This window comes from Rhineura floridana, chromosome 5, assembly GCF_030035675.1.
Source record: "Rhineura floridana isolate rRhiFlo1 chromosome 5, rRhiFlo1.hap2, whole genome shotgun sequence".
Lineage (NCBI taxonomy): Eukaryota > Metazoa > Chordata > Lepidosauria > Squamata > Rhineuridae > Rhineura > Rhineura floridana.
The window spans coordinates 157,765,452-157,792,761 of record NC_084484.1 but is presented as its reverse complement, the minus strand read 5'-3'; the positions used below and the strand labels follow the sequence as shown (position 1 = coordinate 157,792,761).

Genomic DNA, 27,310 nt, shown 5'->3' with positions numbered 1-27,310 from the left:
GAGTATGCAGTGGAAATATGAACGTCCATGAAACTCTTTTGCTTTTTGTACAGTGTGCTATATCTGTACACTCCTGGGAGGAAGGATGGGCCATAAATTTAATAAATAAATTTGTTTTTTACATTGCAATCTGCTGATGGATTAGGGCACATAAAAGCCACGAGGAGGCATGGTTCTGCACCACCACAGCCGAAACACGGTCATGCCCATAGGCATGATGAGCGGGAGCAAGGAGATTAGATCTTTGACGGTGGGAAGAGGGAGTCTCAGGTCTCTGACAAGGGTCAAGAAGCTTCAGGCCTGCGCCTATTTTTTCTCTTTGACCACCAACTTGCCCGGGCGGCACCGATCCGCCTTCCAGCATTCTGCACGAGGAGCCCTTAGGCTGCCCCGCCGCGTCCCACCCCCTCGCTAAAGTCACACACCCCAACTCAGGAAAGGCTCCGAGCAGCAGCCCCGCGGGGCCGGTGTTGAGAATGATTTTGGCACCGGCAGGCAGGGGCGACGCCGCGAGAAGCGGGGGCACTCTTCCAACTTTTCCTCCCGCGCCCCCACCGCGAGAGGCCAGGCCGCCCGCGCCTAGCAAAACGACGCTTCCCACCGGCTTGGCGCGCCTGGCCGGACTCCGCGTCCCCACCATGCAGCCGGCCGAGGTAAGGAGGACCGGGTGGGAGCGGGGTGGAGATCGACGCGGCCCCTCTCTGACCTGCCGCCGCTGCTCCCGCTGGCGGGCTCGAAGCTTTGGCGTGGTGGCTCCGCAACTCCACAGCCGGCGCCGGAGCCAGCGGGAGACTCCGAGCGAGGCTGGCGAGGGGGTTACCGAGCTGGTCCCAAGCGTGTGGCGGCCAGGTTTCGTCCGTCCTCCTGCGGAGCGGCGCAGCACCGGGTTGAGCAAGAGAGAAAGCGAGGCGGAGCGCGCGGGGCGGGGGGCAGTTCGAATCGACTTTTACATTTGATCAAACTGGGGAGCGTAGCCGGAGGTCAGCGTACCTTCGCAGAACCTTCTCTCGGGTTAGAGGAGAGACTCGCTAAAGGAAGCGCTGCTTGGGGGGGGGATGCACAATCGCGCAGCAGGGGAGTCCAACAGACACACCCCACAAAATAAATTAGGGCGGAGGGGTGGAGTGTAAAAGCTTTATAGAAGCACAGAATAGTAGAGTTGGAAGGGGTCTCTAAGGCCATCGAGTCCATCCCCTTGCTCAACGAGCAAGCTCCACAGCTAGAGGGAGTCCCAGCTGAGGAAGCATCAAGGCCCCAGCTGACAAAGCGTCAAGGCGAGTTAAGCAGCAGAGCGAAAAGAGGGTAAGTAGCTCCCATTTATTCCGTTATTTAATTGAATTAAAACAGCTCAGAGCAATAAGTAATAAGGGCAGCCTAAGGTCACTCTGAGCTAGGAGCTAAATCCTGAAAGAACCTATATCTTAGGAGACAGATCCTAGGAGAAGGAAGCGTATAGAAAGCTAGTTTTCAACACTACCCTAGCAGGAAAGCTTCAGGGGACACTGTAAAAAAGGCTAAATTCCAGTCGGAGAGAAGGGGGAAAAGGAAACTCCACTGATACATACAGGGAGAGAGTCAGCTCAGTCCTTGCTAAAAAGGGCAGCTTCAGCCTTCCTGAAACACAACCACAAGCTCTGTTTCCCTAGGTTAAAGAAAGGTCAGGCTGTTCTAGGTGGGAAAACAACAAACATAAAAGACTTGCCTGGAAGGCGCAGCCCCTTGATTAGATTAAAAGCAGCCAAAAGCTTAAACAGCCCCGCCCCTCGCTCAGGAAGGAAGCCTGAGAGAATACTAAAGAGTTAAGCCCCAGCTGATAGCCATCAGCCTCAAGTAACACATCATTGGCTGGCAGCAGTAGCTGGGAGGAACCAGCCACACATATAAAGTCAGAGCACCCTAGCGAGGGAGCCTGCTCCACGAGCTAGAGGGAGCCCCAGCTGACGAAGCGTCAAGGCCCCAGCTGACAAAGCAGCAGGGCGAGTTCGGCAGCAGGGCGAGTTCGGCAGCAGGGCGAGTTCGGCAGCAGGGCAAGGAGACCAGGGCCCGGAGACCAGGGCCCCCCACTCTGCCCGTCTGTTCCCTGACCTCAACTAAACCGCAGTCTCCAACCCATTAACGTAATAAACCTTAAACAAAACTATGCAGGTAAGAAGCCAGCAGGGGTGTGGGGGCTTTCCAGTGTATTGCACCGCCTGCAGCATGTACGACTATCTGCCTGTTGGACAGAAGTCGTGGGTGTGCTCTCGGTGCAATGAGCTCCTGGCTCTCTGGGAACGACTTCATTTCCTTGAGGCCAAGGTGGCGGACCTGGAAAAGCTGAGAGAGGCAGAGAGGTGTGTGGAGGAGGCCTTCAGGGACGTTATAGCTGTGTCCCACTCCAACGATGATAGCTCTCCTGCTATCATGGAGAACGATGGTCTCGGGACAGGAGAGCATCCAGCTGAGGAAGAGGGAAATGATCCCTTAGAAGGGACCCATTCCTTGGGGGATGAGCAATTATCCTCTCGTGCCGAGGATATATCTCCGGGGGTGGAGGGATCCTTGTAGTGGGTGATTCGATCATGAGGAACATAGGCAGTGGGGTGTGTGATGGGCGTGTAGACCGCAAGGTGTTTTGCCTGCCTGGTGCGAAGGTTGCGGATATCGCCCGTCATTTAGATAGTTTGGTAGACAGTGCTGGGAAGGAGTCAGTGGTCGTGGTGCATGTTGGCACCAACGACATGGGGAAATGCAGCCGTGAGGTCCTGGAAGCAAAATTTAGGTTGCTAGGTAGGATACTGAAAGCCAGGACCTCCAAGGTGGCTTTCTCTGAAATGCTACCAGTTCCACGCGCAGGACCAGCCAGACAGGCCCAGCTTCGCAGTCTCAATGCGTGGATGAGACGATGGTGTCGGGTGGAAGGGTTCGGATTTGTTAGGCACTGGGGAACATTTTGGGACAAGCCGGGCCTGTACAAAAGGGACGGGCTGCACTTGAACCAGAATGGAACCAGACTGCTGGCACTTAACATTAAAAAGGTAGCAGAGCAGCTTTTAAAGTGACTGAGGGGGGAAACCCGACAGGAGCTGAGGAAGGTCCGGTTCGGAATAAACCTCCCCCCTGGGATAAAAACCAAAGAAATGATGACATTTTAAAAGGGGTAGGCCTAGAAGTAGGCATTGTGAGAGCAGGGGCTCAGGATATAAATTCAGAAGAGCAAAATTACCACAGGCCTAACCACAAGTGCCAAAGACACTTGAAGAGAGACACTGCTTACAAGTGCCTGTACGCTAATGCTAGGAGTCTCCGAACCAAGATGGGAGAACTGGAGTGCTTGGTCTTAGAGGAGAGCATTGATATAGTGAGCATAACGGAGACCTGGTGGAATGGAGAAAACCAGTGGGATACGGTTATCCCTGGATATAAACTATATCGGAAGGACAGGGAAGGACGTATTGGTGGCGGAGTCGCTCTATACGTGAAAGAAGGCATTGAATCCAGCAAACTCGAAACCCCAAAAGAGGCAGACTCCTCCACAGAATCGTTGTGGGTGGTGATACCGTGCCCCAGGAGGGACTTAATACTGGGAATGATCTATCGTCCCCCTGATCAAAATGCTCAGGGAGACCTTGAGATGAGATATGAAATTGAGGAAGCATCCAAACTAGGAAATGTGGTAGTAATGGGTGACTTCAACTACCCGGACATAGACTGGCTGCATATGTGTTCCAGTCATGACAAAGAAGCAAAGTTTCTAGATATTCTAAATGACTATTCCCTAGATCAGTTGGTCATGGAACCGACCAGAGGGACGGCAACCCTGGACTTAATCCTCAGTGGGGACCGGGACCTGGTGCGAGATGTAAGTGTTGTTGAACCGATTGGGAGCAGTGACCACAATGCTATTAAATTAAACATACATGTAACTGGCCAATTCTCAAGAAAATCCAACACGGTCACATTTGACTTCAAAAGAGGAAACTTCACAAAAATGAGGGGATTGGTAAAAAGAAAGCTGAAAAACAAAGTCCAGAGGGTCACATCACTCGAAAATGCTTGGAAGTTGTTTAAAAACACTATATTAGAAGCTCAACTGGAGTGCATACCGCAGATCAGAAAAGGTACCACCAGGGCCAAGAAGATGCCAGCATGGTTAACGAGCATAGTCAAGGAAGCTCTTAGAGGCAAAAAGTCTTCCTTCAGAAAATGGAAGTCTTGTCTGAATGAAGAAAATAAAAAAGAACACAAACTCTGGCAAAAGAAATGCAAGAAGACAATAAGGGATGCTAAAAAAGAATTTGAGGAGCACATTGCTAAGAACATAAAAACCAACAACAAAAAATTCTATAAATACATTCAAAGCAGGAGACCATCTAGGGAGACAATTGGACCGTTGGATGATAAGGGAGTCAAAGGTGTACTAAAGAACGATAAGGAGATTGCAGAGAAGCTAAATGAATTATTTGCATCTGTCTTCACAGTGGAAGATATAGGGCAGATCCCTGAACCTGAACTAACATTTGCAGGAAGGGATTCTGAGAAACTGAGACAAATAGTGGTAACGAGAGAGGAAGTTCTAAGCTTAATGGACAATATAAAAACTGACAAATCACCGGGCCCGGATGGCATCCACCCTAGAGTTCTCAAAGAACTCAAAGGTGAAATTGCTGATCTGCTAACTAAAATATGTAACTTGTCCCTTGGGTCCTCCTCCATGCCTGAGGACTGGAAAGTGGCAAATGTAACGCCAATCTTCAAAAAGGGATCCAGAGGGGATCCCGGAAATTACAGGCCAGTTAGCTTAACTTCTGTCCCCGGAAAACTGGTAGAAAGTATTATTAAAGCTAGATTAACTAAGCACATAGAAGAACAAGCCTTGCTGAAGCAGAGCCAGCATGGCTTCTGCAAGGGAAAGTCCTGTCTCAGTAACCTATTAGAATTCTTTGAGAGTGTCAACAAGCATATAGATAGAGGTGATCCAGTGGACATAGTGTACTTAGACTTTCAAAAAGCGTTTGACAAGGTACCTCACCAAACACTTCTGAGGAAGCTTAGCAGTCATGGAATAAGAGGAGAGGTCCTCTTGTGGATAAGGAATTGGTTAAGAAGCAGAAAGCAGAGAGTAGGAATAAACGGACAGTTCTCCCAATGGAGGGCTGTAGAAAGTGGAGTCCCTCCAGGATCGGTATTGGGACCTGTACTTTTCAACTTGTCCATTAATGACCTAGAATTAGGAGTGAGCAGTGAAGTGGCCAAGTTTGCTGACGACACTAAATTGTTCAGGGTTGTTAAAACAAAAAGGGATTGCGAAGAGCTCCAAAAAGACCTCTCCAAACTGAGTGAATGGGCAGAAAAATGGCAAATGCAATTCAATATAAACAAGTGTAAAATTATGCATATTGGAGCAAAAAATCTGAATTTCACATATACGCTCATGGGGTCTGAACTGGCGGTGACCGACCAGGAGAGAGACCTCGGGGTTGTAGTGGACAGCACGATGAAAATGTCGACCCAGTGTGCGGCAGCTGTGAAAAAGGCAAATTCCATGCTAGCGATAATTAGGAAAGGTATTGAAAATAAAACAGCCGATATCATAATGCCGTTGTATAAATCTATGGTGCGGCCGCATTTGGAATACTGTGTACAGTTCTGGTCGCCTCATCTCAAAAAGGATATTATAGAGTTGGAAAAGGTTCAGAAGAGGGCAACCAGAATGATCAAGGGGATGGAGCGACTCCCTTATGAGGAAAGGTTGCAGCATTTGGGGCTTTTTAGTTTAGAGAAAAGGCGGGTCAGAGGAGACATGATAGAAGTGTATAAAATTATGCATGGCATTGAGAAAGTGGATAGAGAAAAGTTCTTCTCCCTCTCTCATAATACTAGAACTCGTGGACATTCAAAGAAGCTGAATGTTGGAAGATTCAGGACAGACAAAAGGAAGTACTTCTTTACTCAGCGCATAGTTAAACTATGGAATTTGCTCCCACAAGATGCAGTAAAGGCCACCAGCTTGGATGGCTTTAAAAGAAGATTAGACAAATTCATGGAGGACAGGGCTATCAATGGCTACTAGCCATGATGGCTGTCCTCTGCCACCCTAGTCAGAGGCAGCATGCTTCTGAAAACCAGTTGCCGGAAGCCTCAGGAGGGGAGAGTGTTCTTGCACTCGGGTCCTGCTTGCGGGCTTCCCCCAGGCACCTGGTTGGCCACTGTGAGAACAGGATGCTGGACTAGATGGGCCACTGGCCTGATCCAGCAGGCTCTTCTTATGTTCTTATGTTCTTAATGCAGGAATCCTGCATTAAAAGATCAGGCGTTGCCATTGCGGGTCTCCCAACCTGTACTTCTTTAATAGATACAAGGATGGGCGTTGTGTACAGGTTACTGGTGCCCCGAGAATTTGTATCCAGTACTAGGGCATAAGTTGCTTGCCAATGACACCAATTTAAGCTGACAAAATATTGTCTTTTTTGCTTGGAAACTGGATTCCTAATGCAAACCAAGTATTTGTACACCATGACCTACCAAGGATAAAGTCCTCTGTGCTGGGTCAGATCCCACATGCCAACGACTTTTAAATCCCACACCCAGCAACCCACGTTTGTGCATGTCAGGATCCATGCCCCCCTCCTTTACCTCTGTTTGGAGGATGGATGGATGCCCTTTACTGCTGAAGTGAATGCTGAATGCCCTGAAGGCTGCCACTGATAATGTAATCTGTTTGCCAAGTATGCACGGAATCTGGGCTCATCTCCAAAATTGTTTGACAAAACATACCACCCCACAGTGGTTGGCTGGCTCACTAAGGGAATCTATATACACTCACCTTGGAGTATGTCCAACCAACTGAACACATTAGGGCTTACTTTTGAGTAGGCCTGTATAGGATTGCAGTGTAAATCTGTTTGCGAACTAAAACCAGGGTACCTGTTATCGTTATTCAGATGTGGAAAGTATATGAAAACACATACCTTTCTACATTGTCATCTCTCATCACGTATAGGTATGGATGCTTGCTTGGCTTCTATTGTGTGGTCTTCCTTTCCCTGGATCAGAGACCTTCAAGGTAAGCAAGCGCCCAATGCGGACTCGAACCTGCGCTGACCGGCCTGAAGAGCTTCTGGAACAGCTGTATGGGAGACTCACGGCAGGCATGCTCAGTGCCTTCCACCACACCCTGCAGCTGGAGCCGCTGGAGAAAGATCGTAATATCAGTTGTCCAGCAGGGGGCAGACCAGCTACGGACAAGAAGTACCAACTCCCCATCAATCTCAACAGTGTCTCCCCTTGGTCTTATAGGTAACTTAAACTCAGTTCATTCCCACCCTTTAAAATCTTAATGAGGGTTGTGTGGTTATTATTATTATTTATTGCATTTATTAGTCACTTAGCACCCAAAGGTCTTCAAGCAACTTACAACAATGTTAAAAAACAAAACAAATTTATCATATTATAATGGTTGTCTTATTTCTTTTTCTTAAGGCCTATAGTACTATAGCCAGGATGAGAGATCTATAGTCCTCTATATGTTGTTGAACTCCAGTTACCATCAGCCCCAGCCAGCATGGCCAATCGTCATGGAGGATGGAAATTTTAGTCCAGGTGTGGAGAATCTTTTGCCCTCCAGATGTTGTTGAACTACAGTCCCCATCATCCCTGGACATGAGCCATACTTGCTAGGGCTGATGGGAACTGTAGTTCAACAGCATTTGGAGGGTTAAAGATTTCCCACCCCTCTTCCATAGCTTGAAGAAAAAAGGAGGAAACCACACATGCAACCTGTATTCAACTGGGCCAACAATATGGAGGCCATGCTAGGGACACTCCTTAAGAAAATGAGCCACACATATACCTTGCATAGTGCTGCTCTTTTTTTCATTAGTGCAGCACTATCAGAGCTACCTTGTAGCTGACTCACTCCCCCCCCCCGATTTCATAGCTAGTATACCCTTACAGTTAGATAACAGGTTGAAGCAGCTCCATAGGTGGACAGAGCAAGGGAGGGATGTCCTGTCCTGCTTTGCAGCAATTGGGCTGTTACATTTTTAGCCTAACCTCAGGGAAGGTGTTCTTTTAAATGTGCATACTGGTATCACAAGAGACAAAATAGAATTCAAAACAGATGCATCCAAAGTGGAACAGTTTTCTAATTTTAAAAAGACGAGTTCTTATTATAATACTCTGAATGAACAGCAGCTTTTGTGTTGTGTTATGTACCTTGCATGGGAAATGCAAATACTGCTTTTTAATAGCCACTAATAAACATTTGCTTTGTGGCTTGTCTCCCACCCAGTTTAGCTTTTTTTAAAAAAATAACTTTGAAATAAAAACATCTGTTTTCTCAGTATAGTATTTTTAACCTAAATTAATGTATTTAGAAATAACGTTTACAAAAATGACAAATCAAAAGTCAGTTCTGTATATGTTGAAATACCTAAAATAGTCCTTATGTTTTGCCTAAGTAGTTAAAAAAAATTATACTACCACTGAAAGTCACATAAGGTTGACCCACAAAGACCAGGCGTGGGCAGAAGATAGATCTGAATCCACTGGTAGATCACTGGGTGATTTCCAGTAGATGTACAAGGGTTTCTGGCTCCCAATTGTTTAACAATAGCAAAAGGGAAAAGGTATCCCCTCTCCAAAAAAAAAAGGGGGGAGCTGCTGAAATGAAGAAAGCTTGGCAGAAAACCAGGAGTAGATTTTTGTATGAAAGGAATGTGAGCTCAGTTCTGGTATTGTCAGGCCCAGGATGTGACTCAGGAACCAGACCAACGGCTGTAGTTAATTCGTGTTTTATTAGGGTAATGTCCAAACAAAGACTGCGTTTTCTCATGAAGCAATACAGGGATACAGGTCCTGCGGCATTGGGAGAAAGTTGACAGAGCAAGGGACTTCTTCCCGCCTGTTCTTTAAGAAGGGGCCAAACGGGCGCGCAATCTTTCGCTCCTCCTTAACTGCCCCTCAGGTACTGCCCGCCTTCCCCCCCTTCTCTCCTGTCTTTTCAGCTGTCTGCGTGTGCGCGGTGAGGGGGGAAGCATCACCCCCTCCTCTTCTGAAGTTTCCGATTCCAGGATGGGGGATAGGGGAGGGGCTGATGGTAAACTGCCTCCCTGCTTTTCGGCTGTGAGCAGCCCTCCCTCTTTCCCCTCTTGCTCTGAGCCTGAAAGAGGGGGAGGCGTGAGAATGTCCAGGGAGGGCTCAGGCTCCCCATTGCTAAGCGACCTTATCACTGGCAGTTCCTCTGTTTCGTCTTCGCTCCAAAGGGGGGAAGTTCCTCCCCCTTCCCTCTGCCATCCATCCGAATACTCTTCTCCCAACTCTCCGGGATCCAGCTCCCCGGGATTGGGACCCCAGCTCTGCCTTCCGACACCATCCCCCCTCCCAGGCTGTGCCCCCCTCCCCTTGTCTGGCTTGGGACGGTGGGGAAAACGTTGATGGAAAAGTTTTACCAATTCTGGAGCATGCACATCAGCTGCATCTTCCCATGATCTGTCAGCCACCCCATAGCCTTTCCAGTGAATCAAGTACTGCAGCTTGTGGCGTCTGATCCTGGAATCTAAGATCTCCTCAACTTCAAACTCAAGCTGCTCATTTACCAGGAGTGGAGCTCCGGGAGGTTCCTCCGGCCGTAACTCACTGGGAGGGGCGGCTTTCGTTAAGAGGGATCGATGGAACACAGGATGTATTTTAAAAGTGTCAGGCAGCTTCAGTCGGTACGCCACGGGATTGATTTGAGTTTCTATTTCGAAAGGACCCACCCTCTTGTCTTGTAATTTTCTACATTTGCCCGGCATCTGGAGGAAGCGGGTGGACAGCCATACCTGGTCTCCTGGTCTCTCCACACTTCCTGTGCAGGTCAGCAACTCGCTTGTACTCCGTTTTGGCTTCGTTTAACTGCTGTTTCAGTGTCTGTTGTGCCGCTTGCACTTCCTTAAGGAAGTTCTCAGCTGCCGGTACCAGCATTCCTTCTGAGCTGCTTGGAAAGACTTTAGGATGGAATCCATAATTAGCGAAGAACGGGGTTTGTTGAGTGCTGGAGTGCAGAGAATTGTTGTAGGCGAACTCTGCAAAATGCAAATATGATACCCAGTCAGTCTGTTGATAGGACACATAACTTCGTAAATATATTTCCAAAACGGCGTTCAAGCGTTCCGTCTGCCCATCTGTCTGGGGGTGATGGGCAGAGGAGAGTTTTAATTCCGTCTGCAACTGTTTCCACATTGCTCTCCAAAATTTGGCTGTGAACTGAGTTCCTCGGTCTGAGACTACGCTGTTTGGCAATCCATGCAGCCGGTAGACTTCTTTGATGAATAACTTGGCCGTTTCTTTAGCCTCTAAGGCCCCTGCACAAGGAAGAAAGTGTGCCATTTTGGTAAGTAGATCCACCACTACTAAGATGGCTGTCATTCCTTGGGACTTGGGTAGATCAGTTATAAAATCCATGGAGAGGTCCTTCCAGGGTTCGTGTGGGACAGGCAACGGTTGTAACAGTCCTGCTGGTGTCCCTGTTTGTGTTTTTGTCCGCAGACAGACAGAGCAGGACTTTACATAACTCTCAATATCCCGACGCATTTTAGGCCACCGGAAGTCCATGGCCACGTTCTGAATGGTCTTGTAAATCCCAAAGTGTCCTGCTGTGATGGAATCATGACACTGGCGTAGGATTCTGAGCCTTAATTCCCCTTCTGGCACATATCTGGCGGTTTTGAACCATAACAGTCCATTTCTCCAGTGAAAGGTTACTTCTGAGTCTTGACCTTGTCCCGTCTCCTGCTGATATTTTAGCATGTCTGCATCTTCTTGTTGTGCCTTTTTGAGTTCCTCTTCCCATGAAGGCTGGCATACTCCCAACGTTAATTTCTCTGGCGGGATTACGTACTGAGGCTGGTCCTCGGATTCACTTTCTTTGTATTGTGGCTGTCTGGATAAGGCATCCGCTCTCTGGTTTTTGGCTTGGGCATGGTAAGTAATCTGGAAGTTAAACCTAGTGAAGAACTGGGACCATCTTATCTGTCTCTGGTTCAGCTTTCTGGCTGTTTGGAGGCTTTCAAGATTCTTGTGGTCGGAGCGCACTTCAATTCGATGAGAGGTCCCCTCTAGGTATTGTCTCCAGTTTTCAAAAGAGTCCTTGATGGCCAGCAGCTCCTTCTCCCAAACTGTGTAGTTCTTCTCTGCAGGCTTTAACTTCCGAGAGAAGTACGCACAGGGGTGCAGCTCCTTCCCTTCTTGGTCTAATTGTAGCAGGACCCCCCCCGATGGCAAAATCTGAAGCATCTGCTTCCACTACGAAAGGGCGGTTCGGATCAGCAAAGCGCAGAATGGGCTCAGTAGCAAACCTTCTCTTCAGCTCCTCAAAGGCCTCGGTGGCGTTCTCTGTCCATTGAAACTTCTTCTTCCCCCTTAAACAGTCAGTCAGAGGAGCTGTTAATTTGGAAAACCCTGGAATGAACTTTCTGTAATAATTGGCAAACCCCAAAAACCGTTGTACATCCTTTTTGGTGACAGGTTGGCCCCAGTCCAATATGCAGCTTACTTTCCCTGGGTCCATCTCCACGCCTTCCGCTGAGATTCGATATCCAAGGAAGTCTAGAGACTTGAGGTCAAATCCACATTTCTCTAATTTAGCATACAGGTGATTTTCTCTCAGTCTCTTCAACACCGTCTTCACATGCTGGTCGTGGTCTTCCTGGTTCTTTGAGAACACCAGGATATCATCTAAGTAACAGATTACATACGTGTCCAACAAGTCTCTAAACACGTCGTTCATGAATTTTTGAAAAATTCCTGGACTTCCACAAAGCCCGAACGGCATGACCAGGTATTCATACTGTCCATAAGCGGTCAAGAATCCTGTTTTCCATTCATCTCCCTCCTTCATTCTGATCAGATTGTACGCTCCTCTCAAATCCAACTTCGTGAAGATTTTTGCAGAGTGCAGTCGGTCCAGCAACTCTGAGATCAGGGGCAGCGGGTAGCTGTTGGGGATGGTGATCTGGTTCAATGCGCGATAGTCGTTACAGGGTCTGAGTTCCCCCCCTTCTTTTTCACAAACAATAGTGGTGCTCCAGCAGGGGATTGTGAGGGGCGTATGAATCCTCGCCTCAGGTTTTTATCCAGGAATTCCTTCAGGGCCTCCCTGTCATTCTCTGTGAGAGAGTAGATTCTCCCTGATGGGATGCTGGCTCCTGGCACTAGGTCAATCGCACAGTCGTAAGGGCGGTGGGGGGGTAAAGTCTCTGCCTCTTTTTCATCAAACACATCTTTGAATTCTTCATACTTTGGCGGCAGGGTCACTTGCTCGATCTCTTGCACTGCCCCCGCTAAGGTGTTCTTGATTCCTTCAGGTTGACAGTTCTCCTGGCAATACTGTGAGGTGAACCACACCACCGCCTCCTTCCAACTTATTTTGGGTTCATGCTTTGCTAGCCAGGGCATTCCCAGAATCACCTCAAAGTTCGAGAGATCTGACACGTATAGCAAAATGAACTCTTCGTGCCCAGGGATTTGAAGTTTCACTTCCTCCATGGCTTGTGTCACCCCTCCTGACTTCAGGGGTCTCCCATCGATAGTCTCCACAGCTAGGGGAGCGTCCAGTTTCCACCGGGAAATTCCATGACGCTTGACTAACTTTGCATCAATAAAATTTGTGGAGGCTCCACTGTCAATTAAGGCAGTGGAATTAAACACCACTCCTCTGGAAGTTGTAATCCGAATAGGCAAGACCAACACCCCCATTGAGGGAGGTTGGATCATTGGGGGGCCTTTATACAACGCTGCCCCCAGTCCACCGGCCTGCACGTGGACTGGGTGTTCTAGTTTCCCGACGGCTCGGCTTTCCCCCCTTTCAGTCCACAGTCTCTGGCCACATGGCCCAGCTTTGAACAATAAAAGCATAAACGTTCCCGGCGTCGTCTTTCCTTTTCTTCTTCCGACAGTCTTGGCCTAGCCCCTCCCTGTCCCTCAGTTGCATTACCTGCCATCCCTGCAGTGGGAAGGGTCTTGTTGCGGGATGCCGAGGCTGAGTATCTCAGGACCTCCTGCTTCCTTTCCAGGCGCCTTCCTTCCATCTGGTGATCTATCTGTAGGCATAGCCGGATGAGCCCTGGTAGGTCAGCGGGGGGGGAGGTCCTGGCCAACTCATCCAGGATTTCAGCATTTAATCCACTCCGGTACATAAACATCAGGGCGGCGTCATTGTAACCATTTTCCTGGGACAGAATTTTAAAAGCGTTAGTGTACTCGGAAACAGTCCCTTTAGCTTGCTTCAGAGCGCCTAGTTGCCGCGCTACTGTTTCAGCCCTTTGCGGGTCTTGAAACATCTCGGTCATCTCCTGTATAAATCCTCTGTACCTTCCTAAGACAGTATCCTTTCTCACGAGATACGGAGTCACCCATTTTGCAGCTTCTCCCTCCAGGAGGCTAATCACGAAAGCTACTTTAGCCCCATCGTCTGGAAATTCTGTGTGCCTGACATCCAGATATAACTCACATTGAGCCACGAAGGTTGCCAACTGATCACTTTGTCCCGCGTATTTTGGGGGCAATCCAATGGGAACCTTTACTACGGCAGCTGGAGGGGCTGTTCGCATCTGGTCTATCGTGGCCTTCAAGGTTTGATTATCCGTCTTCAGCGCCTTGACTGCTGCTAGCAGGGCTTGAACATCCGTCTGCAAATCAGCTACCTTAGTCCTCAAGAGTTCCACTTCTTCCGTCTCAGAAGTGGGGTTCGTCCCCCCCGCTGCTCCCTTTGACATCTTGTCCCAGTCAAGTGAAGAGAGCGTTGAGGGTGATTTAGGTGGCTCTGTCAAGCTGTCAGGCCCAGGATGTGACTCAGGAACCAGACCAACGGCTGTAGTTAATTTGTGTTTTATTAGGGTAATGTCCAAACAAAGACTGCGTTTTCTCATGAATCAATACAGGGATACAGGTCCTGCGGCATTGGGAGAAAGTTGACAGAGCAAGGGACTTCTTCCCGCCTGTTCTTTAAGAAGGGGCCAAACGGGCGCGCAATCTTTCGCTCCTCCTTAACTGCCCCTCAGGTACTGCCCGCCTTCCCCCCCTTCTCTCCTGTCTTTTCAGCTGTCTGCGTGTGCGCAGTGAGGGGGGAAGCATCACCCCCTCCTCTTCTGAAGTTTCCGATTCCAGGATGGGGGATAGGGGAGGGGCTGATGGTAAAGTGCCTCCCCGCTTTTCGGCTGTGAGCAGCCCTCCCTCTTTCCCCTCTTGCTCTGAGCCTGAAAGAGGGGGAGGCGTGAGAATGTCCAGGGAGGGCTCAGGCTCCCCGTTGCTAAGCGACCTTTTCACTGGCAGTTCCTCTGTTTCGTCTTCGCTCCAAAGGGGGGAAGTTCCTCCCCCTTCCCTCTGCCATCCATCCGAATACTCTTCTCCCAACTCTCCGGGATCCAGCTCCCCGGGATTGGGACCCCAGCTCTGCCTTCCGACAGGTATTGAGCATGTTCTCATATGTGCTCTGTTCCTGAATTTTATATGTGTCCACCCTGAGTCACTATTATGCACCTGGCTCCTGTTGAAGGATGTTAGGATTCTATTAGAAACAAAAGTAGACCCCACAATCCTGACTCCTCCATCTGTCCTAAACAATGTTGTCTAAACTATAACACTTTGGTGTCCTCCTGTTATCAGAGGAGATGAGTCCCCCTCCCTGATTAATCAGCACAGTTACAAAATCAGTAATGCATGCTGAAATGAGGATTAAGTTGTTTTGACCATTTTTAATAGACCTTTTTCTTTGGCTAAAGGAACGTAGTCTCCCAAGATCCAAGAGCAGAGCTCAAAAAGTTTCCATTTTCTTTCATAGGTAAGACCTCCCAAAAATACATTTGCACCTGAGTTACCAGTTGAAATGCCATCATGGTGTCCTCCCATTGCCCACCTTTGAGAAAGCTGCATTCTGTCCCATCCACTTGCATATGCTTAGATGTCTTGCTCTGGAATTTTCCTACCTTTGTTTCCTTTTGGAGTGGGCCCCTTCTTATTACTTTTCATCCCCTCGTTGACGAGTTTGCCAACTCCCCTTATGATTTCACCTCCAGATGTCATTAATATGACCTGTTTAGATTCCAGATTATTATTAGTAATGATGATGGTAAATAAATCCAGGCCTAAAGTCTTTCCCTGCAGTTCTTTCCTGGACACCTAACCCTGGTTTGATGTGCTGTTATTTATCACTGCTCCCTGTTTACAATCTTCCTGTCCATGTGGTTGCATTCGCAGCTCAGGCAACTGGATTATGTCACGAGAGAGATTCAGGGCATCTGCTGAAATCCACGTGCGGATAGTCATGCTGACCAGGTCTGAAATAAGCCCTTGGACCTGTAGTGCAGGCCAGTGGGCCAGATCATTATCTTTCCCCATGTCCCCTATGGGCCAAATGTGATAGAAGGGTGGGGCTGCCTGTCTGTCAGTCACCTGATGTCACCACAATGCCAGGTTGGGCCTTTTTTGCCTAGATGGTTTTAAATGAAGCCATGCAGGCGAATGCACAGCACTCAGAGCACCTTTCAGAGCACTCTGCAAAACCCATTACAAAGCGCTCCACAAGATCCCATTCTCAAAACCCAGGAATCGGCTGATTGTCGAGTCTTGAGAAGCCCATTGCAAAGGTCAAGTGTTTGTGAACAGATTGCAAGGGGCTTTGCAAGACCAGACAATCAGCTGATTGTCAGGCAGGGGGCTCAGCAGGTGCCACCAATCAGCTGATTGGTGACATCTGCAAACACCTTTCAGCTGAGGCTGACATATAGGACATCAGGTGTAGGGCAGGCCCACCCTGCTACAGCGGCATGTGCTACCTTTGATTGTGTCTCTTTTGATACACTTCATTACAGCTCATAGACAAATAGAGTTCTTAAGATTCTGGCTGTGTAAAACCATACATTTAAAGCACACCCACACCCACAAAAAAGAACCCTAGGAACTGTAGTTTGTTAAGGGTGCTGGAAACTGTAGCTCTGTGAGGGGTAAACTACTGCTCCCAGGATTCTTTGTGTTAACTGTTTAATGTGTACACAGCCTATGTCATCAGGTTGATTTCGCTCCATTGAAGACTTATTCCATTGAAATGGCATCTTTATGTTAAATGCTGCATTGAAATGGAACACTGACACTCCTGGAAGAAGATTAAACTTGAAGTTCTTAGGTCTTCTAGTAAAGGAAGAAGGTCACTTAGCATCAATTCCCATGCAGAAATCTTCATCTGGAGCATTGCAGAGCTATGGGCAGCATTTAAGAAAATGCACAGTTATACATTGGGACAAACTGCATGTCAAGAACAGTACTCTCGTGCTCTGCGTTGACAGTTCCACCTCCTCAAATTGGATGGGCAACAGTATTTGTGCTGTATATACTGTAATTATGACCTGGCTTTACATATTGATCTTAAGCATGCTTGTTGTTGTTGTTGTTGTTACGTGCCTTCAAGTCAATTACAACTTATAGCGACCCTATGAATCAGTGGCCTCCAATAGCATCTGTCGTTGCATTTTGGATAGTCTGTTCATAGGGTTTTCGTGGTAAGAGGTATTCAGAGGTGGTCTACCATTGCCTTCCTCTGAGTCTGGATGCATCTTAGTCTGGTGTCTCAGCTTTGACCATTCTGCCTTGGGTGCCCCTGCTAGGAGTCTAGCCTCTTGGTCTAGACTCCTGACGGCATTGCTCTCAGCTTCTCCAGTACTCTCAACCCCCCTCACCACGTTAAGGTGTGCATCCTAGAGCGGGTATTCCTAGAGGAAGCATGCTTATTCAATAATAAACACCAATGGTTCCAGTGGAAGAGTCTTCTGGTGGGCATGCTTAAGATTGCAGCCTCTGTCCTCTTTTTCCCCCTTCCATTGGACATTAGTTTGGCTATAGAAAGGAATCAAAATGCTAGAGGTGCCTGGAGGTAAGGAATAGTTTGCTTAAATTAATCTGAATGACTCAAGTAAGTAAGCTGTTACAGGAGAGAGCAAACCACAAAAGAAAAAAAATCAGGCTGCTAACCTATGGGAAGATACCTTCTTTATCCCAAATCCGTTAAAGCATATTCTAATTCCTAAAAGTTGAATTAGTTTAAGGGCAAAGACTATAGCTCAGCAGTAGAGCTCATGCTTTGCATTCAGAAGGTCCCTCCAACCCCAGCATTTCCCGGTAGGGCTGCGGATGTCACTTGCCTGAAACCCTGGAGAGCCATGGCTAGTCAGTTGTGGCCAGTACTGGATTAGACACATCAATGGTCTGTCTCATTATAAGGCAGCTTCCTATGTTCCTTTCAAAGACCTAATTCCATACAGGTTTTAGATATCACGTAAAGAGTTTTAGAACCGTTCAAAGATTTAGGAGATCCAGCTTAAGACGTAACTTTTTACTTAAAGTTTCTCAAGGGAGACGCACAAGCATTTTGCAACGTTAACCTCTCTGACTTGTTAACCCCTACTTTTGCAAAACCCCTTCTGTAGAGCCCAAACTGGCATGGGTGCTTTTGCTTTTTTCTTCTAGATAGAATAAGAATTTTAACTGCTAATACCAGACATCCTGAACAGAGTCCAAGTTGTAGGAAGTTTGTGCAGACTACAGTAATCTTGAATCACTATTAATTCACTCCTGACACTCTGAGCAACAAAACAGTTATGGACTGAATTGGGTATAATTTTGTTAACAGCAACTGCAGTTGGATAGCCTCTTTGGACCTGGTCCTGTTTGCCTTTAACAGATCTGTATGTGTATTTCAAATTCTAGAAAAGTAGTAAATTCTCTTTTACATTCTAGACTTCTTTGTACAATTCAGTCAGTCCAAATACAAATTCCAGCTATATATATTCTGATCAGCCCAGTGGGTCAATGGGTGCCCATCCCTACCTAGAGTCCTGGTTTGCACCACCTAAGAATGTTTTTTAAAAATAGGCTTTTCCATTTATGACATAATTTCCATTTAGAAAATTTTCTGGGTGTTTTTTTCAAATCAATGGCAGACGGTCTCTTCTCCCCCCAGTAAAAAAATAACCTGTTAGTGCTCCACACTCCTCCCCATCTAACACACTTAAACAGGCATGTACACCCTTTAAATATGACCGAATTTACGTACTATAGGATAACGCCTAATGAACCGTCAAATTTCTGGAACGATGGTCACTATGTATTATGGTTTGGAATGACAAATTTTCACAATGAGATACAGCCATTTAATGTTTTTGCAGTAAGGACAGACATCTACTTTATATATTTTGCTGCCCTGGGCTCCTTTTGGTAGCAAAGGCAAGATATAAATTTAATAAATAAAAAAAATACAGCCATATATATTTACTTTTCTTTGTTGGTTTCATTCTATACATATTGTGAATGATCATGAAATGACATTTTTTTCAAAAAAATGTTTTGTTTAAGTGTTAAGAGACATCTCAGGGCCAATAAAAGGCTTGGAAGCTGTGCTTGGCTTCTGGGCTGAGACTTGCCACCTTCCACTCATAATTAATATACGAAGCCCAATGGAATTCGAATAAATTATGCCCTCCAAATGTACAGGGGCAAATCCATCACGAAATCCTGGTATGGGCGCATTTTGGTGGCATGCATAGCATAGTTGTTCTTGCACATTGAAGTTTAAATGGGTATGAGCCACAAGTGTGCCACCAGGATACTGGACTAGATGGGCCCTTGGCCTGATCCAGCAGGCTCTTCTTATATTCTTAAATTATCTGAAACTATCCAAAATGTTGGCAGCTTGGTTTCTGACTTTACTTAACACCTGTATGGCAGCAGTTGACAGCCCTTGTTCTCTGGAGGAGATGGGGGCTTTATTCTGTAAACGGTCATTCAGATATTGCAAACGGGATGTTGGCAACAGCTGGCTCTTAACTTACCAGATTGTTCGCAGAAAAGGTAAATTTGGATTAATTGGAGATGGAAGTGGCTGGCATTATGATGTAAATGGCATGATGTGAATACTACCACAGCAACACCTGTCTGGAAGTGCCCACAGTCTATGATCTTAAAGGTTGGAGTTTTTAGGCTGCTGCAGACCTTGGATACCTCCAGCTAGAGTGTGGATGGTGCCATTTGGGCTACGTGAGGATCCACATGCAAAAAGATTTTACATTTAGTGCCAAGTGCAAGCTCCACTGGGACTGGTTCCACTCTGGAGCTTCTGATCAGAAAGAGCAGCACTGATCCCTGCCAAAAAAAGAGTTTGACGTCTGTGTGACTGCAAGCCTCTTTTGGTGGGGCTTCCTTTGCGTCCTGGCTTGAGTTTGTTTGTTGCATTTGTATACCGCCCCATAACCGAAGCTCTCTGGGCTGTTTATAACAATTAAAAACATTAAAAACAAATATACAAATTTAAAAACACATGCTAAAATGCCTGGGAGAAGAGGAAAAGAGGAGGAGAGGAGTTCAAAGAAAGAACAGACAGAATCAGGAGCACCCTTAGAGTTTGCTTCCAGTTCTTTCCTTTGAAAGATGATTGATAGGTGGGCAGCCCTGCCCATTTGTCAAAGTGGCCCATGGTGTGGGGGGGTGTCAGATCCTGTTTCCCATCCCTGGCCTAGATGGATGCAATCTCACATTGTCACTCAGCCAATATATAATATTCCTTATCTCCTAATCATGGAGGTTGTGCACTACTACTCCTTTCCTCCCTTCTCCGTTGTGCATAAATGTCCCCTTTCCTAGCCTTTTTGGATCTAACCACAGTTCAACACTGCTATTAACAGTTAACTATGCTTAGCTTGACATCAGACTTAATCCTCTGGTTAACATCAGCAACACTGCACTGTGGTTAGCTCTGAAAATGGGAAAGGGAAATTAGCAAGCAAGGCATTAGGAAGGTTAAGAGTTTGAGACCATTATGTCCGCACTGTGCCTGTCACACACAGAAGCTAAAAAAACACTCTTTTAATGAGAAGGTTGCTGCCCTCTGCATGTGAAAGTCTGAAAATTGGAGATGCAGTTGTGGCAAAAGCTGCACCAATTGATTTACAGTCCATCAGGCAGGCTTTAGTTGCACCACCAACCAAAGAAAATTAAAAATGGGGTAATAAAACCCTGCCCATTTTCTTTACTGATGTTAGCTGGTGACCCTGTGGACAAGAGTTGTCTCCTATTTACTACGTCTAGAATGCTGTACAAATATTAATATTATTACATCAAATATCATAGAATCATAGAATAGTAGAGTTGGAAGAGTCCTATAAGGCCATCAAGTCCAACCCCCTGTGCAATGCAGGAATCCAAATCAAAGCATACCTGACAGATGGCTGTCCAGCTGCCTCTTGAATGCCTCCAGTGTCGGAGAGCCCACTACCTCTCTAGGTAATTGGTTCCATTGTCGTATGGCTCTAACAGTTAGGATATTTTTCCTGATGTCCAGTCGAAATCTGGCTTCCTGCAACTTGAGCCCATTATTCTGTGTCCTGCACTATAGGACAATCGAGAAGAGATCCCGGCCCTCCTCTATGTGACAACCTTTCATGTACTTGAAGAGTGCTATCATATCTCCCCTCAGTCTTCTCTTCTCCAGGCTAAACATGCCCAGTTCTTTCAGTCTCTCCTCATAGGACTTTGTTTCCAGTCCCCTGATCATCCTTGTTGCCCTCCTCTGAACCTGTTCCAGTTTGTCTGCATCCTTCTTGAAGTGCGGAGACCAGAACTGGATGCAGTACTCAAGATGAGGCCTAACCAATGCTGAATAGAGGGGAACTAATACTTCACGCGATTTGGAAACTATACTTCTGTTAATGCAGCCTAATATAGCATTTGCCCTTTTTGCAGCCACATCACACTGTTGGCTCATATTCAGCTTGTGATCAACAACAATTCCAAGATCCTTCTCACATGTCGTATTGCTGAGCCAAGTATCCTCCATCTTATAACTGTGTATTTGGTTTCTTTTTCCTAAGTGTAAAACTTTGCATTTATCCCTGTTGAATTTCATTCTGTTGTTTTCAGCCCAATGCTCCAGCCTATCAAGGTCCCTTTGAATTTTGTTTCTGTCTTCCACAGTATTAGCTATGCCCCTCAATTTTGTATCATCTGCAAATTTGATAAGCATGCTCTGTACCTCCTCATCCAAGTCGTTAATAAAAATGTTGAAGAATGGGTGAAAATATATTACAAACTTGAGCAGAACAGCAACTCCTTGCTATAATAGGGACTGTCTACATGGACAGATAGCCCAAGGTACTAAATGTGTTGTCTTTAAAAGGGCAAATTTCTGCAGCAAGGCAACAAGGCTTCATTTCGCAAAGAGTAAACTTTCTCAGAGAAGATTGTTGCTGTTTCACATATCGACATGAGTTGTAGAAACTTGGGTCTCATTTTGTGTTCCATTTGAAGTCAGGGGTCACTTTCAGCCTCTTTCCAGAGCAACGATCATGCAGGGCACCCCCAAAGCATAGACCTAGAGCTTGGCTTTCAGTTACACCTAATTTCTTCCATTTTGCATGTGTTAATGAGCTTCCAAGCAGCAACAGCTAGCTTCCACAAAGGAAACGCTGTCCAAAACTTTTTCTCCTATTTAAACCTGCTTTTGCTTCCCTGACTTTATTGCCTGTGAGTTGACAAACACCCCTTGTTATGACTGAGAGCAGGATGACACATTTCTTGCAGCTCCGTGATTCTTCGCTTCCCACTCTATACACCATTTTTACAAGTGGCTTCAAAGGGTGGGGATTTTTAACCTTTCCCTTCTTTTTGCCCACTCAGAATCGTCCTCGCTGCAAGCTGATTTCCTCCCTAAGCAACAAAAGACACAGTGACTCTTGAGGAAAAAAGCAACGGGGAGACGAGAAAGCAAGGACGATCTTACCTTTAGGCAGAGTGAGGCAACTGCCTCAGGCAGTCAGTGCTGGGTATGGGGGGGGTGTATCAGCGGCTACTCCCCAGCCGTTGCTCCTGAGCCCACTGGCCATTAGAGGACAGAGCTGCCTAAGCTGGCCTTCTGCTCTCAGCTGCAGTGGAGGATGCTTTCCTGTCACCAGTGTGGCCATAGGAGCCATGTGCCAGTTCAAGCGGCTTCTGGCCATGGAGCTCAGAGGTGGGGGGGGCAGCTTTTCCTTCACCTCAGGCAGTAAAATATCTTTGGCTAGCCCTGCTGGAAAGGAAATTGGTGAACAGCCACTTCTGCTCCCCCCTTCCCTTTTGTTCACTGGTCCTCCGTTCTTTTGGAAGTTACCCACACGGTCTCCCCCGCCCCCCGCTGCTGTCCCCAGCCAGGAAAGAGAATCACAGAATTAGCTGCACCTTGAGCTATAGTGAAACTGGTACAACAAGGAGGAGGCGTGAGCTTGTGCTATTTCTAGCTAGCATCACAGTTGCTGGTTTGGCAATAGCGATATACTGAGGAAAGTGTGGCCTAATACATAGTTCTCTCTCTTTCTCTCCCCTCTCTCCACCACATCTTGCCTCACTTCCATTGGTACAGAAGGCTGCTAAAAAAAACATCCCTTGGGTGGGCTCTGTCCCAGCTACTCCTTAAGTCAGGTGTGAGGATCCTTTGGCCCTCCAGATGTTGCTGAACTACAACTGCCATCAGCCCCAGCCAGCATGGCCAATGACCAGGGATGATGGGAGTTGGAGGGCCAAAGGTTCCCCACACTTGAGAAGCCAATATAGACTACCCCATTTTGCTTTCCAGGTCAACCTCAAAAGTCCCTAGTTCAGATGGTCAGGCAGTTTTTCCTGAGATGGTGAAGGATGGAGATGAGTGAGGAGATTTGGAGAAGAAGAGAGCTGCCTCCTTTATCTCTTTCATAGCGCATTCAACAGTGCCGGCTTTGTCTCTGGGACAGAGCCAGTGCTCAGCTGAAGGTGCAACAGGCTTATAGCATCTACACTGAAAACATCAGGGAGCCAGAATGGGTGCACAGCTTTAAAGAAGGACTAATGTCCCCTCTCAAAGCCATTATTTAGAAAGATCTATAGATGTCTTAACCAAAAAACTCTCTAAACAGTGAACATAATAAAATTGCTGATAAAACGCAGCTAAAATCCACAAATTAAACCAGAGCTATCACTGGAAGCTAAAATGATGACACTGAGGTTATCATACTTTGGACACATAATGAGAAGACATGATTCACTAGAAAACACAATAATGCTGGGAAAAACAGGAGGGAGTAGAAAAAGAGGAAGACCAAACCAGAGATGGATTGATTCCATAAAGGAAGCCACAGACCTGAACTTACAAGATCTGAACAGGGTGGTTTACAACAGATGCTCTTGGAGGTCACTGATCCATAGGGTCGCCATGTTGAAATCAACTTGAAGGCACATAACAACAACAAATTATCAATAAAATAATTATCAATAAAAACAGAGCCAGTGTGGCGTAGTGGTCAGAGTGCTGGACTACAACCTGGGAGACCAGGGTTCAAATCCCCACACAGCCATGTAGCTCACTGGGTGACCTTGGGCCAGTCACCGCCTCTCAGCCTCAGAGGGAGGCAATGGTAAACCACCTCTGAATACCACTTACCATAAAAACCCCATTCGTACGGTAGCCATAAGTCGGAATCGACTTGAAGGCAGTCCATTTTTCCCCATCAAAATCATTAAAACTGTTAACACAAACATAGTTAACTAATATATCTGGATAGGCTTGCTGAGAGGGGAGTTTTTCAGCAGGTGTTGCAACAATACAACAATGTAACAAGGGTGTCTGCTTAATGGCAATAGGCAGGGAGTTCCAAAGCACATGTGCTGCCATGTTAGAAGTCTGCACCCCTGCATATGTGGAGAGATTGGACCCTGTGTTAATTCTATGTGCTGCCATTTTGATGGCTTCTCCGTATAGGCCAAAAAGATCTGTTCTGTTCCACCTTCGTTTCACCTTGCTTTATTTGTCCATTCCACCTGCATTAAAAATATTTGGATTCAGACTGATCAGTTTTCCAACATCTTGCTATTTCTAATCTTGTTCTTTGCAGAATGGGGCAGATCATAAGGCACCCAAAAACAATCTAGCCCAACCCTTGCCCAAAAGGCAAGACTGTCCACCCACAGATTAACTTTTGGGATCCAAACAACTTATTCCTCAAGCAGAGATCAGGTGTTCTTCAAAAGGAGAATGGAGCTAAATAGTGCCCTCTGAGAAAAGGCAACACCCACCTATATCCCGTTCTAGGCCTGCATGAAGCAGAAGACATGTTCAGTAAATCTCATTGATCCAGTCTTGGTTCTGAGTCAGGTGAACTCGATACAGAACTGAGATCAGATCAGCTTGCCTTACTGAGTCTGTCTTCCTGTTCCTGGAGATTGCCCTTTAAGTTACTACTTATTTTCATTTTATTTTAAATGTATAAATTCTGCCCTTCTAAAAACTATTCCAGGGTTGCCCTACAAAGTAAAATCTGGGTTACTGTAATAGCAGTAAAGGTTGTCAATATGAACTATGTGAGCTGGTTCCTTCCCACTTTGAAATATGGGGACATTTTAGAGAGAACACAATTTTGTATCATTCAATATCTTGTTTCTAGTTGTGGCAGTGCCAAATACACGAGAAGAAGAGAAGAAAACTCAAGACCACCTAAGAAAACAAATTTTGTAACCCCAAAATGGGTCTAGTGAAGCCAGCTTTTTATTGGCCCTGCTCTTGCACTTTTAACAGCAGCCTGATGTACAGACATTCAGCAGGCAAAGCTGCTGCTTCTTTTTTTTGGCATAGAGTTAATAAGTTAAACAGGCACAGGAGCAGGGTCAGGAAAAAAGGTGGCAATTCTAGCCACAAGAAAGGCACTGCATTAGCGCAAAGGATGCGTGTAAGATTAGGGACTACATAGAGTCTACAGCTAAGAATCCCAGGCAGGAAGGCAGGCATATTTTTGATGTGCATCAGCTATGAGAATTGAGCCTCATGCATCCATTTTACCATTTGATAAACAAGGAAATGGAGCTTGCAGTTATTACAGATGCTGATCCATTTAGGGAGCCGTCCAAAGGATTTCTTTCCAGTTTTCAAATAAGCAGGTTGACTTTGAGAGCTGCAGCTGTTTCGCCCCCTCCCCCTTGGCATAATAACAAAAACATTGTATAATGCAAAGCAACTGTCAACATTTTACTATAAACTTTTCCAGCTGGGATCAAATGAGCCGTTGGGAGATGGTAGGGGGAGAGCTATGGAACGGAATGCACAAACTGAACCCTTACTCTTTTCCCTTGGCACAGAATGTCTTACGATCCTGCAAGGTATCCAAAGTACATTCCTGAAGCCTACTGCCTGTGCAAGGGCTGTCTCACTGGTGTTTACGGTGAGGAGAATTTCCACTTTCGGAGTATCCCCGTGTTTATGCCGACTGTCATCTTGCGCCGAACCACGTCCTGCACTGGAGGCCGCTATGTATACACAGAGGATTACGTCACTATCCCTGTGGGCTGCACCTGTGTACCAGAGCACGAAAAGGAAGCAGAGGGTGTCAATTCCAGCATAGACAAGCAAGCAGTAAAATTGCTGGGGAATCAGAATGACAAGCCAGCATCAGAATGAAGAATGCAAAAGAAACCTAAGGACAAAGGTTGCTTTGCATGTCTTTTTTAGTTTCAGGGGATTACAGAACTCATTCACACACATGCCTGTAACATGATGAGTGCCGCAGCCTTAAGTGATCATCTGTGTGAATGAGCCATTGAAGAATAATACACACACACAGAACACCTCAAATATAATTCATTTCAGTGGAGTCAGCTCAACAGATGCAGCTGTGAGGCACCAGTTTTTGGGAGGTCAAGTCATGCATGTGCATAGGTAAAGCCAGCCCACAGAATAAGTGTGCTTTGAAAATGTATAATTACAAATGTTGAAGACAGATGTTGAAGCCAGGTAAGTCCCATTGAGTTCAGTGCCCCATGTAAGTGGGTAATGGGATTGTAGCCCAAGAAGTTTGCTTTAAAAAATTATACATGTATTTTTCTCCCTACTATCAGATTTTTAAAAAAAAGAAAAATACTGTTTATTTTTTAGCATAAAATAATAAAATCGGGCTATAACATACGCCCATTTGTGCACTGTGCAATATTTGGTTTCTAAGATGCTGAACTTTCAGAATACTCACAAGAAAGTACAATCCAATAAAAGCAAGTTCAGCATCAACCCCATTCAAATCAGTAGAAATGCAACCCACAGTTAAATGATTAAATCTCATTTATTTCAGTTGAACTCAAATGTGGTGAATGGATGGAGCCCATAGTGGAGTATGGCTGAGTCTTACTGAAATCTGAGAGTACCAGCATGAGCCTAAGCATACTTACTTGGAAGTAAAGCCTGCCGTAAGACTTGCTATCTAATGTTTTGAAACTGCAACCTTACACACTGCATCATTCTCTTCAGCTCCTCTCCACTGAAGACCAGTTCATACTTTGGGGAGCAAGTGCACTTCCCACTTGTGGATTAGTGTTTGCAGTACCAGAGCCTATAAAGGGTGAAGAGGAGATGCCCATCTCCAAACATGATGGATGCACGCTGCAGACCTGCAATTGTCCTGGGGTTCCCTGTTACAGGTCCACCATTTTGTGACCCAACTGTTTAGAGGTGCATGGTATACAGTGTTTTGCATCATACTTTACAATGAGCAACTGCCAAATCAGAGGAATGCATATACAGCAGGCATTGTTATCATGTACACTGTAATAGTGTGAATTGGTTTTTATGTACTTATAAGCTCGGCTACAGCCTCATGTTACTGAGGGCAAGTGAGGACCACTGAGAGTGAGGGAGAGTGAGGGCAACATAAGAATAAGATGTTTTTCCGAGAAGTGCTGAAAAATGCTACTTTATGACTACGTGCAATTTTTCCCTCAGAAAACCCTGACTAGTTTTGTTTCAGCTTTAATTGTTCTTTCTGCATTCAAAGGGAGAAAACATTGCACAAAATATCATTTCAAAGCAGCAGGATCACACTCCCTGAAAAAGTAGTGTCACCACAATGCAAAGAAATTGCAGTCTATAAACAGTTCACTAAAGGGGCAGTGCAAACTGCAAGAAGTCAAGTACTCTACTGATGTTAATTGGAAGTAAACTACTGGGGGGGTTTCCTGGTGTACCCCACAAATCTTGACATGTAATCACAAAATACCTCTGCTTGCACAGTTATCCAAAGGCACAAACCAGGGCAGGCATCTTAATGTAATGATTACATTACACAATCTCGTCTGTTTAGTGGGTGTGCATCAACCCTATATAAGATATGCTTGTTCACATAGCATTGTGGAAAGGGAACACATTCCTTTTAACAATCTTCTGGTTTATGACCCCTTTCAAAAGTATGGAAAATTGCCAGTTGCCTTTCTTAGCTTTCAGCTGTTCTTAGCTTTCAGCTTACAAGCCTTATCAGTTCTAGATTTT

At 46.2% G+C, this 27,310-nt stretch overlaps 1 protein-coding gene across 3 annotated transcripts; it reads left to right on the top strand.

The window, feature by feature from the left end:
* The first annotated feature begins 375 nt into the window (after positions 1-375).
* IL17D (interleukin 17D) lies at positions 376-27,148 on the top strand. Of its 3 annotated transcripts, none has more exons than XR_009762887.1 (4): positions 376-653; positions 6,983-7,278; positions 25,138-25,789; positions 26,121-27,148. XR_009762887.1 is itself a non-coding variant. In XM_061628584.1 (4 exons), the coding sequence occupies exons 2-4, from the start codon at positions 3,773-3,775 to the stop codon at positions 25,454-25,456; spliced, it is 684 nt and encodes a 227-aa protein (XP_061484568.1). In that variant the 5' UTR covers positions 600-653; positions 3,762-3,772; the 3' UTR covers positions 25,457-25,879. The 3 variants fall into 3 exon arrangements, 2 of the variants coding, with proteins under 2 accessions (XP_061484567.1, XP_061484568.1); XM_061628584.1 differs by lacking the exon at positions 26,121-27,148 and adding an exon at positions 3,762-3,841 and having other exon boundaries at positions 600-653; positions 25,138-25,879; XM_061628583.1 differs by lacking the exon at positions 26,121-27,148 and having other exon boundaries at positions 25,138-25,879.
* Positions 27,149-27,310: the final 162 nt, after the last annotated feature.

Bases quoted from the DNA above. Each gene is read 5' to 3' on its own strand.
- IL17D (XM_061628583.1), top strand. From the start codon at position 477: ATGATTTTGGCACCGGCAGGCAGGGGCGACGCCGCGAGAAGCGGGGGC. The intron at 654-6,982 runs GTAAGGAGGACC...CATCACGTATAG, and splicing joins CCACCATGCAGCCGGCCGAG to GTATGGATGCTTGCTTGGCT. The intron at 7,279-25,137 runs GTAACTTAAACT...CCCTTGGCACAG, and splicing joins GTCTCCCCTTGGTCTTATAG to AATGTCTTACGATCCTGCAA.